Below are 15,724 nucleotides of genomic sequence, written 5' to 3'. Positions count from 1 at the left end.
ACAAAATCTTAGTAAATAAATATATTTTCCCTTTTCTAGCTTACAGCCTGGACTATTCATATTTAGCACCCACTCAAGTGGGTCTAACGGTATGGGTACAGACCACTAGACATCCTGGAGAATATATTAACAATTTACCCCCCACAAGAAAGAGCCCACAGGCCTGGCCTGCTCTTACCATTGCATTGGCAACAGAATGGTTCATCTGGTAGTGAGCTGCCTTGAGTCTGGCTTGCAGGTGTGGAGGAGGATGAAAGTACTTGCACTTCTCACGAGAGCATCGACCTTTAATGTAATCCATGCAGATTGTCACAGTGTTATCGGTCACGTCAATCATGGAAGCATCTGGGGGGTGTGCATAGCGACACTCACTCTCCCCACGAGTACAATTTCCACGCTGAAACTCACGGCAAACCTTAAAGAGGAAGCAACACCCACATATATCACAGTGATTACTACAAGGTGGCTTATATTTACTTTGATCTCTTTTATTTTATATATACGTTTAGATATTTATTTAAAAAAACCTCTATAAAGGCGGAAGGGTAATGCATAAAGCCATAGTCACTGTAAGATAGAAACATTGATAATAATTTCCCTCCCTCCCTCCTCCCGTCCTTCCTTCCTTCCTTCCTTCCTTCCTTCCTTCCTTCCTTCCTTCCTTCCTTCCTTCCTTCCTTCCTTCCTTCCTTCCTTCCTTCCCTCCTTCCTTCCTTCCTTTTTTTGGTGCCAGTTCTGGGAGTTGAACTCAGACTGTGCTTTAGCTTTTTCTTTTTGTTCAAGGCTGTTGTTGCTACACCACTTCAGCCATAGCTCCACTTCTGGCTTTTTTGGTGGTTAATAGGAGGTAAGAGCCTTGTGCACTTTCTGGCCTGGGCTCGAGGTGTTGTTGGTCATCAATCCTTAGATCCCAGCCTTCTGAGTAGCTACAGGGGTGAGCCACTGGTACCTAGTGACAATGTCTGTTCCGAGGTACAAACTTCCATTTTAGCCAAGTGCTAGTGGCTTATGCCTGTAATCCTAGCTATTCAGGAGGTTGAGATCTGAGCATCAAGGTTCAAAGCCAGCCTGAGTAGAAAAGTCCATGACACACTTATCTCTAATAAACTACTCAGAAAAAGCCATAATTGGCACTGTGGATCAAGTGGTAGAGCACTAGCCTTGAGCACAAAACACCTAGGCCCTGAGTTTAAATCCTTGGACCAAAGGGAAAAAAAAGGTAACACAAAAGCTTCCATTCTTTGCCAAGTGTGTTAGTTTGCATTCCATTGACATAAAGATACTTAAAACTGATGTTAAAAAGCAGTTCTAACTGTCTAGTTAATACACACATTCAGATGTGATTGGATTTTTGTAAGGTCTAAGGTGAGTATCACACAGTGAGGCACTGGGGAATGTGCACTGCCAGCTTGGGAACCATGAATGAGTTACATGTACAGCCAGAGTGCATTGCAATGAATGAGCAGGCATTTAATGGGCTGCCAATGGAGCTGACTTTCTAAGAAATTAACTCATCGTTTCTTTCAAAGAATGGCAAAAGAAAAATGGAAGGACCTCAATAAATCCTCCAATAAATGACATGTATTATTTATTATAGGTATCAAGGGATATTTACTATACAGCATATCTTGGACACTAAGAACATTCTATGTTCATGTAGCTTTAAATTCTGTAATCATATGGAGTTAGAGATTTTTTTTCAGTTTACTAGTCTACCAAGTATAGACACCTTAAAAATACAATAATCCTACTCTATACAGCGGGTGCCTCGGTAGAAGAGCATTTCTACTCAGATACCTTGTGCTCTTGCAAAGTTTATGGTGAAGTACATTTAAAATATTCACTAGCCTACTGTATAGCTGATTTCGTGGACTTCCTAACAAGGTCTAACTGCAGTAGGAAAAGGCTCAGATATACTTATTTAAATCATTCAACCCATTAGACTCTGAAATTGTGAAAATGGTACTTTTTTGATGAGGTTAAATCTATCTTACAGGTATTTGCGTAGTTCTTCGCAATTACCTCCAATTTATCCGAACGCATTGGTTTGTGGGTAGTAACTCCTGACATTGCAAGACCTGGATTTCCAGCAATCAGAACAGGTGTATTTGGTAACAGTTCAGCAGGAACGAGGCTCATCCCAGGATGAGGTACGTACGGATTGAAAGCCATTGCTGAATTAGCTGCAAGTGATGGATTCATAGGAAAAGAAGTCTGTATGTTTAAGAGAGAGAGAGAGGAAAAACAATTCATGTTAGATAAACACCTTTTTAGTTTTGACACAAGAAGGCATTCTCGGAGAAATACTAAAATTTCTTAAGTCTCAATGATGCCACTAGTTCTTTTGCAGGATTTATTTGGAGGCACTATTACTATTTAATTGTCTGCATGTAGTTGTGCAAAGGACTTGCCATTCAACAAAGAGGTTTATGAATACAACGCACCTTGATCAGTGTCCCCCCCTTCAACATAGTTACCTATCCATTCCAACCCACCCTCTCCTTTTCCCTTCTTAATTTTGCAGTCTACACATTGAATTTGTGACTGCATTCTCTTCTCCTTTCTTCTCTTCATTCATCTATCACTCTTCCCTTGGACTTCCCTAATAACTGGTGCTTCTTTTGGTGGGCTTTCATTCTGCCTTTGTAAGGAATTACACTATTGGAATCACTATTAAAAACCGTTTTTTTAGGTAACAAATGTATTGGTAAGATGATAAAATAAGCCACATGAGTTTTACTTTTCATGAATTAGCCAAATTAAATCTCATTCCTTCTGATGTGCTTTTTCTAGTATTTGCCTTTTTTTTGCCTAAAAAACATTTCACCCATGATAGCATCTCATGTCACACAGGCATGGCCTTGCAATTGGATTGTAAGAGACTCTCCTTCCTTCCTTCTACAGCTCTCTCTCCTTCCCCATGAGTAATGCTATGCTTTAAGGCTGTTTATCCCACCAAATTCTGGTTTTGTCACTTCTCTTGCTCCACTGATATTCATGGCAGCAGCAAGGAGTTGGGGAATGAAAGAGTAGATTGGAGAAAGTGAGTACTTTAACAACTTCTTACCATATGCCTAAAATGGGATTGGCATGCTCATATCTTCTGTTTTTAAACTAGAGGTCCTATTTCACAAGGGAATCTGACTTGCCTAGCCTTGTCTTTATCTAGGGACCAGATGATGCAGTTCAAAAGGAGGCCCTGGAAATGCTAGAGGGATCCTGGTTGGGCAAGAAAAGATAAGATAACAGAATTGTAGGGTTCAAAATCTAGAATATAGCTTGTAAAGAAAAGCCTTAGAAATTCAAAGGGCTATTACTGATTTATCTGCCTTTAAAAATCCTGATTCAAAGAATTGGATATGCGGGTTGCCTTTATTATCTGTTACCACATAACTTTACCCTGCGGGGGTTTCCAGTTCATTCCATTGGAGCATGTTTTCTTCTCCATGTGGTTATTATCATTTCTTTGAGAGCTCTCTTGTCTCCCTCAGTGCACCCAAAGTTTAGTGGATAATTTCGTAAATATGCTTGGTAAGATTTAAAAATAAGTTTTAACAGGTTAATGAATGATGACTCCATAAGGTGAGTGTTTCACTGTGCATTACTGATCTGGTGTGTTCTCTTTTATTTTCTTTTCATGTCTTCCACTAGAAGCACCATGAGGGTACTTCACTGCCATGCGGTGCCCATACATGGAAAAATCATATGAATCGGAATGGCTCTAAACACAGAAAGAACAGGCGGCTTTGGAGAGGGTATGCCCTTTCCCGCCCTCCACATTGACTTGAAGAGCTGTGATATAGATAGAAGCGGGATTAAGTTGCTTAGTGAAGTGGAATGTATAAATTTTCAGGCTGCTTGATTTAACCCATACCTGGTAGTCAAAGGTAAGCTTTTGAGGAAGAAAGCAAGCAAAGAAACCCCAAGGATATTTTCCATGGTAAAACTATCCCATGGGAATTCTTGCCCTCTTGTCATTTTGTTTTTGTTAAATAAAAAATAATGAAAAAAATCATTTCTCAAAAATGCCATTATTGGGGCTGGGGATATAGCCTAGTGGCAAGAGTGCCTGCCTCGGATACACGAGTCCCTAGGTTCGATTCCCCAGCACCACATATACAGAAAACGGCCAGAAGCGGCGCTGTGGCTCAAGTGGCAGAGTGCTAGCCTTGAGCGGGAAGAAGCCAGGGACAGTGCTCAGGCCCTGAGTCCAAGGCCCAGGACTGGCCAAAAAAAAAAGAGAAAAAAAATGCCATTATTATAAGCTACATGTGGCTTACACGAAAGTGCTCCTCCCTTGCCCTTCTATCTTAGGAGGATTTATCAAATTGTTTCATTTAGATGGCTGGAAGAACAGAGAGAGCCTGACCCCAAAGAATTCACAAGATTCACCAAGGGCAAATTGAAAAGATATCATAGCCAAGAATTTAAGAGAGAAGAGCAATATTGTTCCCATAAAGTCCTCCAGGAAGGGGAATTAGGTGTAAGGACAAATAGCTGAGGGCTTATCCAACCAAATAGGACTTCTGATATAAAAGGAACGTATCAAAGTTCACATGAAATGAGATGCAAAACCCTAGGAATTAGCTGATGTGACATTATTTGATTTAAGAAGAAAGAAATCTCTTGGAAACAGCTACCGAGGCATGCTTCAACAACAACAAGGACTTTACTAATTCGGTGATTCACAGTCATTTTCAAAATCAAGAGTCACTGGTGGTAAAACCTCCTGGTGTGAACCCACACAGGAGTCTCTGGTTTACTTTTTGTTTGCTCTCAAATTTTGGTGGTAATTTTGTCATTGAAGTCACAATTTGCATTCTCCTGGAGGCTTTTGTTTTTCTTCATAAAACTGGAAAAGAACCACTATTACATCTATTAACTATTGACCTCACACAAAGCCCAGAACTTGGGTAGATTTTCTAGAATGAGAACACATCATTAATGACTAAAAATTCACTTTAATTTATTGAATAATTAATTGTTAAGGCTAAGGAACCTGTAAGCAAAGCTCTTTTTATGATAGCTCTGAACTTCTGTAGATTTTTTTTTCTTTTCATTGCACGAGTGACTCCATAAGGAAAATTTTCTGGACAACTTTGCTTTCTTTGGAAAATACATCTAAATCTTTTTCTTTGGCCAGTCCAGGGCCTTGACCTCAGGGACCGAGCACTGTCCCTGGCTTCTTTTTGTTCAAGGCTAGCACTCTGCCACTTGAGCCACAGCACCACTTTTTTGGCATTGTCTATATATGTGGTGCTGAGGAATCGAACCCAGGGCTTCATGTGTACAAGGTGAGCCTGCTTGCCACTAGGCCATATTCCCAGCCCTCTTTAAGTCTTTCATGGGCTCCAACTGTATCAATAATCACTGTAAATAATCACTCTATATAAAAAATGTGAGCAACTTGTTGAAAATGTTTGGATCTTTTTTATACAGTGCTGTCTTTCGATTTAAAAATTATTACTGTACCTTTTGTAACCTTTTCCTCCAGGAGTACAAATTTTACTCCATGACAGTAGTTATTAAGAAGCAAGTTTTTTTGCTCACAGCCCTGGGGCAGAAGGAGGAACTCCTGAGCTGCTTACTTATTTTCAAATAGACATTTCTGTTTTCTTACTGTCACTTCTGCCCCAGGGTAACTACTCCATTTCACGAATTTGAACACTCAAAGGCTTAGCTTTGACTACCAGCTACGGGTTAAGTCAAGAACCCTGCAAATTTATACATTCAACTTCAATAAGCAACTTAATCCCGCTTCTATCTATATCACAGCTCTTCATGTCAATTGAGCTAACACGAACCCATCTGTGGGTTAATCCTGTTTTAAAGAAGAATGTTGTTTTTATGGTGCTGGGGATAGAACCCAGGGCTTCCTACATGCAAAGTACAAACTGTACTGCTGAGCTATACACCCGAGACTTAAGAAAATATTCTTTGTATATTGAATCTCATATCTGTTTATAGCCTAAAATAGTCAGTATATTTAATATTTAAATAATGTTTTAGATATTTAAATCTGAATGGAAACTATTGCCTAAATATTTAAAATATAACAAAGATTACCCTCCTAGAATCAGAGCTGTGGATTTTCTTCTTTCTGAGTATTACACAACAGTAAGAATGGTGAAGAGCATTGACTTTAATAAAGAAGGTGATCACATGATAATTATTTACCTTCAGTGTCTCTAGTAGTATTACCTCTTAAGCTAGGAATCCCCAGGACTTTTTGTTGGCTTCCATAGGCCTAGGAACTATAAGCACTTGGGATATGATTCCTAAAAATTCCTTAAATGTCTTCAGAACAGTGGCTCCAAACATTTTTTTTGAACCTGAGACTTTTCTGAGAATCAGGGGAAAAACGACAGAACATTTATATCCCCAGAAAAACTCATATATGTATAAAATATTGTACATGATCTTAAGAAGTTCAAGGGTCTCAGGACATTCTCTCCTGGTTCAGGGCTCAGAACTATTTATTGGTTAAGAAGCTAAATGCTCTAGGGTAAGGATTCACATGCTAGGGCCTCTAGGCCAATTCTGACATAGTCCTGTTTTTGCATAGCTAGTAATCTAGTTTTTTGAAATTTTAAGTGATTGAAAAAAGTAAAAGAATAATATTTTTTTTTTTTGGCCAGTCCTGGGCCTTGGACTCAGGGCCTGAGCACTGTCCCTGGCTTCTTCCCGCTCAAGGCTAGCACTCTGCCACTTGAGCCACAGCGCCGCTTCTGGCCGTTTTCTGTATATGTGGTGCTGGGGAATCGAACCTAGGGCCTCGTGTATCCGAGGCAAGCACTCTTGCCACTAGGCTATATCCCCAGCCCCAAGAATAATATTTTTAACATCTCAAATTCTCTTTTTTTCTCACAATTTAGACATAGGGAACAAAAAATAAAATTTAATAGTCTCTCTCTATATATCGTGTTTCAAAGTTCGTATTTATAAATAATCAACTTTAATTCCATGATCTATAAAAGTTGAGGGCCTATCCTTTGTTTTCAAGTTTTACAAAAAGTGTGTGTGTGTGTGTGTGTGTGTGTGTGTGTGTGTGTGTGTGTCTATAGGAGGCAGGGTAAAGAGGAAGAAAGCAAGCAAAGAAACCCCAAGGATATTTTCCATGTTAAAACTATCCCACGGGAATTCTTACTCTCTTGTAGTTTTGTTTTTCTTTGTTAAATATAAAAATAATGAAAAAAAGTCTTTCAAGAAACAAACCCAACAATATATAATGTATCAATTTTGTAGCTGTCTCTGTATATTCTGAAAAAGCTATTTTTCTCTCTACATGTACAGATTATTTTAAAACTTAAAATTTTCACTTAGACTTATGAAATAGAAAATATTCTTAATCATAAATGTTGACTTTAGGGTGACTTTTTAAAAAAGAAAAAAGTTTTGAAGAATAAACTTCTTTGCACCCAGAGGGAAAAAAAAATGGTGTAGTAATGAGTGTGTGTGTATGTGTGTAACATGAATCTCTTTTGTCCTCTGTGTAATTTTTAACCCTTTGTGAAGTGAGGAAAACAATGAAAATATGAATCATCTGCACAAGTAAATAATATTTTTTCATTAGTTAAAAAATAACTAGGTTGAAGGTAGAAGCATATGTTTGTTACCTTCAGAGCTCAGGCTCTGCCCGTACACATATCATACACAAAGAAGAAAAAAGGATTGGGTAACCAGACATAATAAAATATATTCTTCATATTCCATACCAGTCACTCTTTGGTTATCTCCAACAGAACAAACTTACTTGTAGTTACCTCAATGATTTTCAACTGTGGGTTCAATTATGATGGATAAACACAAAATATTTTGTTAATTAAATGCTGTCTTGGCCTGAAAGCCAGAAAATAATCAGGGCCTTTCCTTCTCTAAAATCCTGTCTGAAGGTAGACAACTAAACACTGTCTTTTACACAAGGGCAAACATTTGGTAACCGTTTGTTGACTCAATTTTAAAACCAAAAATAGCTCTCTTAAAATATACTGGCATTCATACTACCTTTGTTTTACTGTTTACTTGGAAGCATGTATAGAATATAAAAAGAAGCAAGACCTTTTTACTATTTGCTGTAATAATTTCTGTGCTTAGATAATTCCAAAGTGCTAAAATACCTAATTTTAGTTTCTATCAGCCTTCACTAACTGTTCCTATAGAGCAGTTAATAAATAATCAGTATTACACTGACATTACTTGATCATTTCTATACTTCTTGAATGAAGTTGCCAAAGGCAGGCAGTAGAAAGCCGATGTAACTTCTAGATTAGCTAGCTGGTCCCTCAATAACTGAGAGTTAACTATATAAACAAATACTAAGTGATAGTGGTGTTTATGCAGTTATCACAGTTGTTAATGAATAATAAGTCACCATGGCCCTAGAAAGAACTAAAAAAAAAAATAAAGATCAAGGGTCAAAGTGAATAATAAATGCCCTCATCTATACCAGGCTTTTCTGACCTTGATATCACTCTCTTCATGAAAGAAGCGTTAAAGGTATTCAGGTAGGCACATGATCAATAGATTATTGTGGGCACAAGTGGTGGGAAGAATGGTAGTAAGAGAGTATAAAGCATGGTTTTTCTTTGTTGAATAGAAGGGCGAGCTACCACAGAAGGCCAGGAAAAATAATGAAGTACCTAAACACAGATCAGTGTGGGAAAAGAAGAAATGCTTCCTTACATAGGCAGGCAGTTTGTCATAAACAAGATGATTTTGACTGTTCCGAGGCATTAACAGGAACTAGTCTAAAATAATTTGTGGGGTATCGCCATGTAATAACAATGATAATTCAATTAACTTTTGTATTCCAGTAGGTAAGGAAAAACTATTTTTTAAAAACCCTGGGATGGATTGTGGCATAGATTGTGGCGACTTCTCCAAACTCACCAACTTAAACATATTGAACATATGTAGCTTTTTAAAGACAGTTTAAAAAAAAGAATTAAGTTGTTTCTCAGTTTTTTGTTTGGATGCTGGGCCCGAAACTTTAATTCAGAGTCAGGATGCTTTGTCTGAGCTTCATTGGCTGAAAGCTAACTCTCTACCATTTGAGCCACAGCGCCACTTCCATCTTTTTGGTGGTTCATTGGGGATAAGAGTCTCACAGACTTTCCTGTCTGGGCTGGCTTCAAGCCACAATCCTCAAATCTCAGCCTCCTGAATATCTAGACTTACAGGTGTGAGCCTGGCAAGTACAGGTTTTTACATGAGTATCCTACATAGCCCTACTAGTGATCACACCCATGTACACAAGAGGATGATTTTATGAACAGAAAGAAATACCCTGTTCATTACCGATAAGTTTGTCAAGTCTAGATTTCATAATTCCATTTGTCCTCTCTCAGGGACCAAGATTTTCACAGAGCCTTCCCAAATCCTAGCTTTCATCTCATTTGTGATCACCAGCAAGTGATTCTGAGGTAGCTGGCTGACAGCTGGGACTGGGACTATGAACAAGGAAGCTAAAAGGCCCATATGATCTTAATACCATCCTCCAACTAACTGAGATAACCAGCCCCAGAGGAGGAAGACACAGAATGGGCCAAGAGGAGATTCTATTTAGTTTATCCCAGGAGAAAATATAAGAGAGAAAAGAAAGACAATGGTGAGATTGTTACTCTCAAAAACATTGAACAATGTAAAAGATACCATGTACAGATACCCTCTGTTTGGCTGCAAATACACAGTTTATGGCTTTCTTTTGGTCCCACTAAGGGCTTGAAATCAGGGCCTGTGAACTGTTGCTTAGTTTTTCGCTTGAGGTTGGTGATCTAGCACTTAAGCCACAGCTCCACTTCTAGTTTTCTGGTGGTTATTTGGAGATAAGAGTCTTATGGACTTCCCTGCCTGGGCTGGCTTCAAACTGCAATCCTCAGATCCTCAGCCTCCTGAATAGCTAGGATTATAGGCATGAGCCACTGGTGCTTGGCTCACAGTAATTTTTATGAAATGACTGTAATGACATCTTGGCGAGGCAAGGAGATTATCCTCATTTGCAATCATTTAAATACTTATTTTCAAAAATCAAAAAGAAAATAAGTATTTTCCAATTTTATATGTAGTCACTCAAAGCTGTTTCATAGACTAATGTATCACCCTCTCTTTTCTATTTAAGTAAAGAATAGGGTTAAAAATTAGGGTCTCATGCTAACTACTGTAGAGGCTTAGAGTGGAAAGTTCAAGGTGCAAGGCTAGCAGAGGAAGCAGTTCTTGACACCGTACCTTGAAAATAAGTAGCAAAAAGCGGAGTGAGACACTAAGGAGACTAAAGAGACACAGCACTAGCCCAGCAAGAATGAGGCTCTGAGTTCAAACCCCAACAATGCAAAAAATGAGGCTTAAAAATTAGTATAGAATTTAGTATCTGTGCCCTTCTTCCTGTCTACTTGATCTTATTTTTTCCCTTTCAAGTGTTAAACCAACTTCAGATCTTACTCTATTAATTTTTGGTAAGCATATCATCCTGGTTGTACAAAATATATTTGGTAAACAGAATTACAAAGATGATGCAAAATGGCAGGCAGGAATCTAGAAAGTCCTCAGATGATGCAATCTGAGATAAAGGAAATTCATGGAGTGTGTCCTTGTTTATCACCTTTGTGGTTTGGACTCTATAACCTGGCCACAATGGAAGGCTTGAAAAGCATACAGCAAACCCAGAGGGCAATGTGCAGATGAATACACTCCACTGAGTCAAGTTCACTTTTATGTCACAATCTCCTTCCATGTGAATCACCATATTCACAGAGAGCAACTAAAGGGAGTTCCCTGATATCAATTCTGGATATATAAGAATGCCTAGAGAAACACATTTTAATATCTAGTTTATACAGACACAGATCACACCCAGTAGTGGTGTATTTTATTAAACTTCCTAGTCATCAAGTTGAAATGAACATTTTTCAGCTTTGCTGGAGGGTATGCCAGTGTAACTACTTCTGAAATTTGTCACCTGACTATACATAGGGAAGTTGTAAGATGTGTGTGTGTGTATGTGTGTGTGCACAATCGTGCTGTAAACATCTGAAACAATCTCTTAAAGTGCATTGAAAAAATACTGAAGAGGCACACCCTTTGTTCTACTTGTTATACTTCCTTAATAAAACCAAGGAAAACCTTTAAGGAGTGAAATTTTATAGCAGTGAATATCAATGAAGACCTGAGAAACACAGTGAACAAACTTGCCTGCTTCAGCAAGCATTCCTCCCAAATTGACTAGGCGTGGCATTCATTCTTTGTTCAGCCACACTGAACACAATCTGTTCTTTAGTTCCCATTCCATTTAGGTTGACATTCCCTTTATCTAGGGGCTTATAATAAGTAAACTACATTCAATTTTGCAAAGGCAGATGTGCTCTTATGGTATCCTAGAAACAAATCAAAGTATGCTTTGTAGAAAGACCTGAAGTTCAAGCCAGTGATACAAATGGGTCTTAATGTGCAATCACACAAATACAAGGGCTGGTATTTAAAAAAATTGACTCTTAGGGACGAGGAGCAGATTATTTGTAAAGGAGTGATCAAAGGAGATAAAGAGTTGTTTGGGGGTGACTAGGTACCAAGGAAATTAAACAAAATTATATAGTACTCCTGCTATTACATCAGGATTTTATAATAAAGAGCTCTTTTTCAGCCACTTAAAATTATTCATACTAGATTAATTATGACACACCTCCAAAGCAGCTTTCAAGGCCATGGGGGAGGATCATATCGAATACACAGGGTTAGATTTTTGTACACATAATAACTGCAGAAATTAATCCTTTATCAGTTTCTCACATAGCAACAGCTATCACTGAATAATCTGCAAGGCTGAAAAGCAATTTCTAATTCTTCCAATAGACTAAATTGTCCCCCTGTGAGTTGTAGCAGTCATTTTTTTTTTGCAGTCTGTAATCTGAAACTACACTCCTTGAGGAAAAAAAGGGAAATGTATTCTGCTATCAAAAGTATAAGCCAGGTGCCAATCCCTCATGCCTGTGTTCCTAGGCTTCAGGAGGCTGAGATCTGAAAATTGAGGTTGAAAGCCACGTGGGACAGGAAAGTCTGTGAGACTAAGCTCTAATTAACACAAAGAAAAGCCAGAAGTAGAAGTGGACCTAAAGTGGTAGAGCACCAGCTGTGGGCACAAAAGCAAAGGGACAGCAACAGGCCCTGAGTTCAAGACCGAGTTCAGACACACACACACACACACACACACACACACACACACACGTGCATGGGACACCAAACTAGAAAGCACAAGTCAGGAGGCTAAAACACTCAAAGAATTTCTTATTGAATTCTTTTTTTTTTTAAAGAAAAAAGCCCTTGTTTGCATTTCCTAGAATTCATTTTGATAAATATTATTTTGTATATTTATTATATATCATTTATTTATTTTATATAATTACTTGTATGTATTTTCAGAGGCACAGAAGCATTATGCCTTTGTGCTCCTCTCTTAAGTATATTCTTACTGCATTCTTTTTTTTTCTTTCTGCTGGTTCCTTTGGGGTTTTATTTATTTTTATTTTTGTTATTACAAAGATGATGGACATACGTGTTACAGTTATCTAACTAGAGTCTTAAAAATCTCTTTGTCAGTATGATCCCCCATGATCAATAATTCCCAAAGAACTAAGACCAGAAATGGAGACTCCCAGAGGCTGAGTAGAAGGTACATGGTGACTTCCCTCTTTACCCTACTTTACCTTATACCTTGCTATCAGATTCCCTGAAATAGGGCTCTTAATTGGTGGCCTGGATTTTTCTCTTGATCTTTGAAAAGATATGTGCTGTAGGGCTCTGTTCTTGTTCAGTTTGCAAGTGGGACATCCCTTGGCAGGCTGGGCATAGTGACAGTGAGTTAATTGCTTTTTGAAAATCATCAACCTTAGACCAATATCCCCTATGTTCCATCTTCAGCCTCAGTAACGACACTGTGCATGAATTCAACGTGTGTGTGTGTGTGTGTGTGTGTGTGTGTGTGTGTGTGTGTGTGTGTGTGTGTGTGCCTATCCTGGGGCTTGAACTCAGAGCCTGAGAGCGGTCCCTGAGCGTTTTTGCTAAGGGCAAGTGCTCTACCACTTAAGCCACAACTCCAGTTCCATCTTTTTGGTGATTAATTGGAGATACGAATCTCATGGACTTTCTGGCCCAGGCTGGCTCTAAGTGGTGATCCTCAGATCTCAGCCGCTTGAGTATTTAGGATTCTAGATGTGAATCACCAGTGCCCTGCAGGAGTTCAACTTTTTAATGACTTCCAAATAAGTGATATGTACTATTTGTGCTTCTCCATGTGGCCCATTTCATTTAGAATAATAATCTATAGATACATTCATGTTGCATCTTTTTATAGTATATACATATATATGTATTCTTTTTATTGGGTACTTTAAATAAATACATTTTTGTCAATATACCTGAATAAAATGAAGAAACATGTGAAACCTCCCCTCAGTATATTTCTTGTGTACTCACATTTTCTGGGTGCATGACGCATATTCATATTTCTGCGGTTTATCTAAATCCTTTCTTTCCCCTATTCCCATGGAAATAGGGAGGAACCGTGACCCTCTGGTGTGCAAAACTCCAGGAAAGAGTTTCAACATGGAATTTGACCATGTAAGTATCTCTGAAGGTCCAAAAGGGGGTCAAAAAGAAGTTCAGGGACAGTGCCCAGGCGCTGAGTTCAAGGCCCAGGACTGGCAAAAAAAAAAAAAAAAAGGAGCTCAAAAGAGCCTACTAATGACCAGACCACTAATTTATCATTGTAATTAATCACTGCTGGTTTTCAAGGAAAGCCTTTTGTTTTTGTCAAACTAACAGTACAGGATATGAAGCCAATTTATTTCACCTAAATCTGTCTAGATATTTTGTAAAGAGGACCACCATGGAGCAAAGCTTCAGTGACTCCTCAATTACCACACCACTGGTTGTTGAATTTATATACACAGATAATGCAAGGTAAAAGGTGCTAGATCCACACTGAGCTCCTGAGATTTTGAGAAGCAGCTTTCTAATGAGTGAGGCATGCTGGGAGCAGATGGCCTGATAGCTACATTTTCAATGCACCTAATTATTATATACATTTTTCAGCTTTCAGTGAGCTTATTATAGTGACTGATTAAATGTGTAACAAATAAAGATAATCTAGACTTTTCATAGTAATCTTGCTAATGGTCTATAGGAAAGGAAGCTAGTTAAAATTAGACTGAAACAATATGGAGATAAATTTGAAATCAGAAGAACTGCAACAGAAATGGAACAGATTTCAGTTCCCCCTGAGAAGTGCCAGATCAAATGCAGTTTTATGTTTTAAGGTATTCAGATGAGATTAATTTTCAATAGGACGATATAAACAGATACAGATTAATTAGTTTATAAACTAGTCATCTGAACTCACTGAACCACAAAAATACTAGACACTTGTCTGTGATACCAGTCTTATTGATTTTTTTTTTGCTAAAGGAAACTCTGTAGCTAAGTTGAGAAATGGTTACAGACCACAACAAAGAGGTGAGACAGAATTCAAATAAATGCAACATGGTAGCCTAGACTGGATATTGAAATTATTAATGCAAAACCTGGTGACACCTGAACAAATCCAAGAGGTTAGATAAAAGAAATGTGTGAAAACCAATTTCTTGGTCCTGGTATATCTCCCATGGAAATATAACATGCTAACATTAGGGGAGGATTGGGGTGTAGTTGCTTAGCATGAACTAAGCCATGGCTTCTATCTTGCAAAGGACAGTTTAGAGTTGGGACTGAGGCCCAGTGATAGAACCCTTGCTTAGCATGTGTCAGGCACTGAGGTCAGTCTCTAGGATCACAGAAAAGTGAGAAACCGTGAGTGAGAGTACTACTGATACTGTATTTGAAATGTTCCTAGCAAGTGTAAAATGATTGTAAAATATATCTTACTAAAAAGCAACGGCAACCAAGTAATGAAGGAAATTTGAATCAATAGCCCAGAGTTCAAAAGTTTCCATGTAATAATAATCAAATACACATTGGAAATTTTCAGAGACTTACAAGGGATGACATTTGAGCGTTTTGGAGCATGAGCTGCATCTGTTGGGCAAACATGGCGGCGGCTGTCTTCTGTTGAATCAGATTGTTTCTCCCATTAATTTCTAGCTGGGTTTTTAAGTGGGGAGGAGGGTGAAGGTACTTGCAGTTCTCTCGAATGCAACGACCCTATTAGAAAAGAATTAAATTATTTTCATTTAGTATTATCTAAAATCTAGTATGGTTAAGAGAATAAGAAGAGCTTACTTTGGAAGCTTTTATCATGTCCATGAATTGATTCATTTAATCTTCGCTCAACCTTGTAAAATTGATGGTCTTATAATTTTCGTCTTCCAGATGAGAAAATTCACACTAAGCAAGGCTAAATGAGTTGCTTATGAAAACACACTAGACCCACAACCAAAACCTAGTTAGTCTGATTCTAGAATTCTTTCTTTTAGTCACTCTGCTCTACTTTGCTATGCAGCAAATTACAGTAAAGACTCAGACCTAAATCCTTGGCTTTTTTCTCTCAACAACACCCCCCCCCCGCCCCAGAGAAATGGAATCCATTCCAAAGTTTCAGGCAACCCTACAATTGTCCAGATCTTAAGTCTCTATCTTTGACCTCTCTTCTGGGATTTCAGTGTTTTTCATCCCCACCAGCAGCAGCATTTGGAGATACTGCCCCCAACCAGGTCTAAATACCTCCCTCCTGACCTTCTTT

General features: G+C 38.4%; 1 protein-coding gene across 5 annotated transcripts in view; it reads right to left on the bottom strand.

The window, feature by feature from the left end:
• The window catches only part of Mbnl3 (muscleblind like splicing regulator 3), a 117,812-nt gene that overhangs the window by 29,649 nt on the left and 72,439 nt on the right, over positions 1-15,724 (bottom strand). For all 5 annotated transcript variants that reach the window (XR_007209323.1, XM_048335777.1, XM_048335776.1 and 2 more), the window contains 3 exons: positions 15,022-15,186; positions 2,023-2,214; positions 179-415 (listed from right to left, as the gene is read on the bottom strand). Coding sequence is in view for 4 of the 5 variants with exons in the window: in XM_048335777.1 (XP_048191734.1) it covers positions 179-415; positions 2,023-2,214; positions 15,022-15,186 (594 nt within the window). In the remaining variant the exon portion in view is untranslated. The remainder of the gene's footprint in view (positions 1-178; positions 416-2,022; positions 2,215-15,021; positions 15,187-15,724) is intronic.

Source organism: Perognathus longimembris, chromosome 28, assembly GCF_023159225.1.
Source record: "Perognathus longimembris pacificus isolate PPM17 chromosome 28, ASM2315922v1, whole genome shotgun sequence".
NCBI lineage: Eukaryota > Metazoa > Chordata > Mammalia > Rodentia > Heteromyidae > Perognathus > Perognathus longimembris.
The sequence above is the reverse complement of the archived record's forward strand: the minus strand, read 5'-3'. Positions and strand labels throughout refer to the sequence as shown.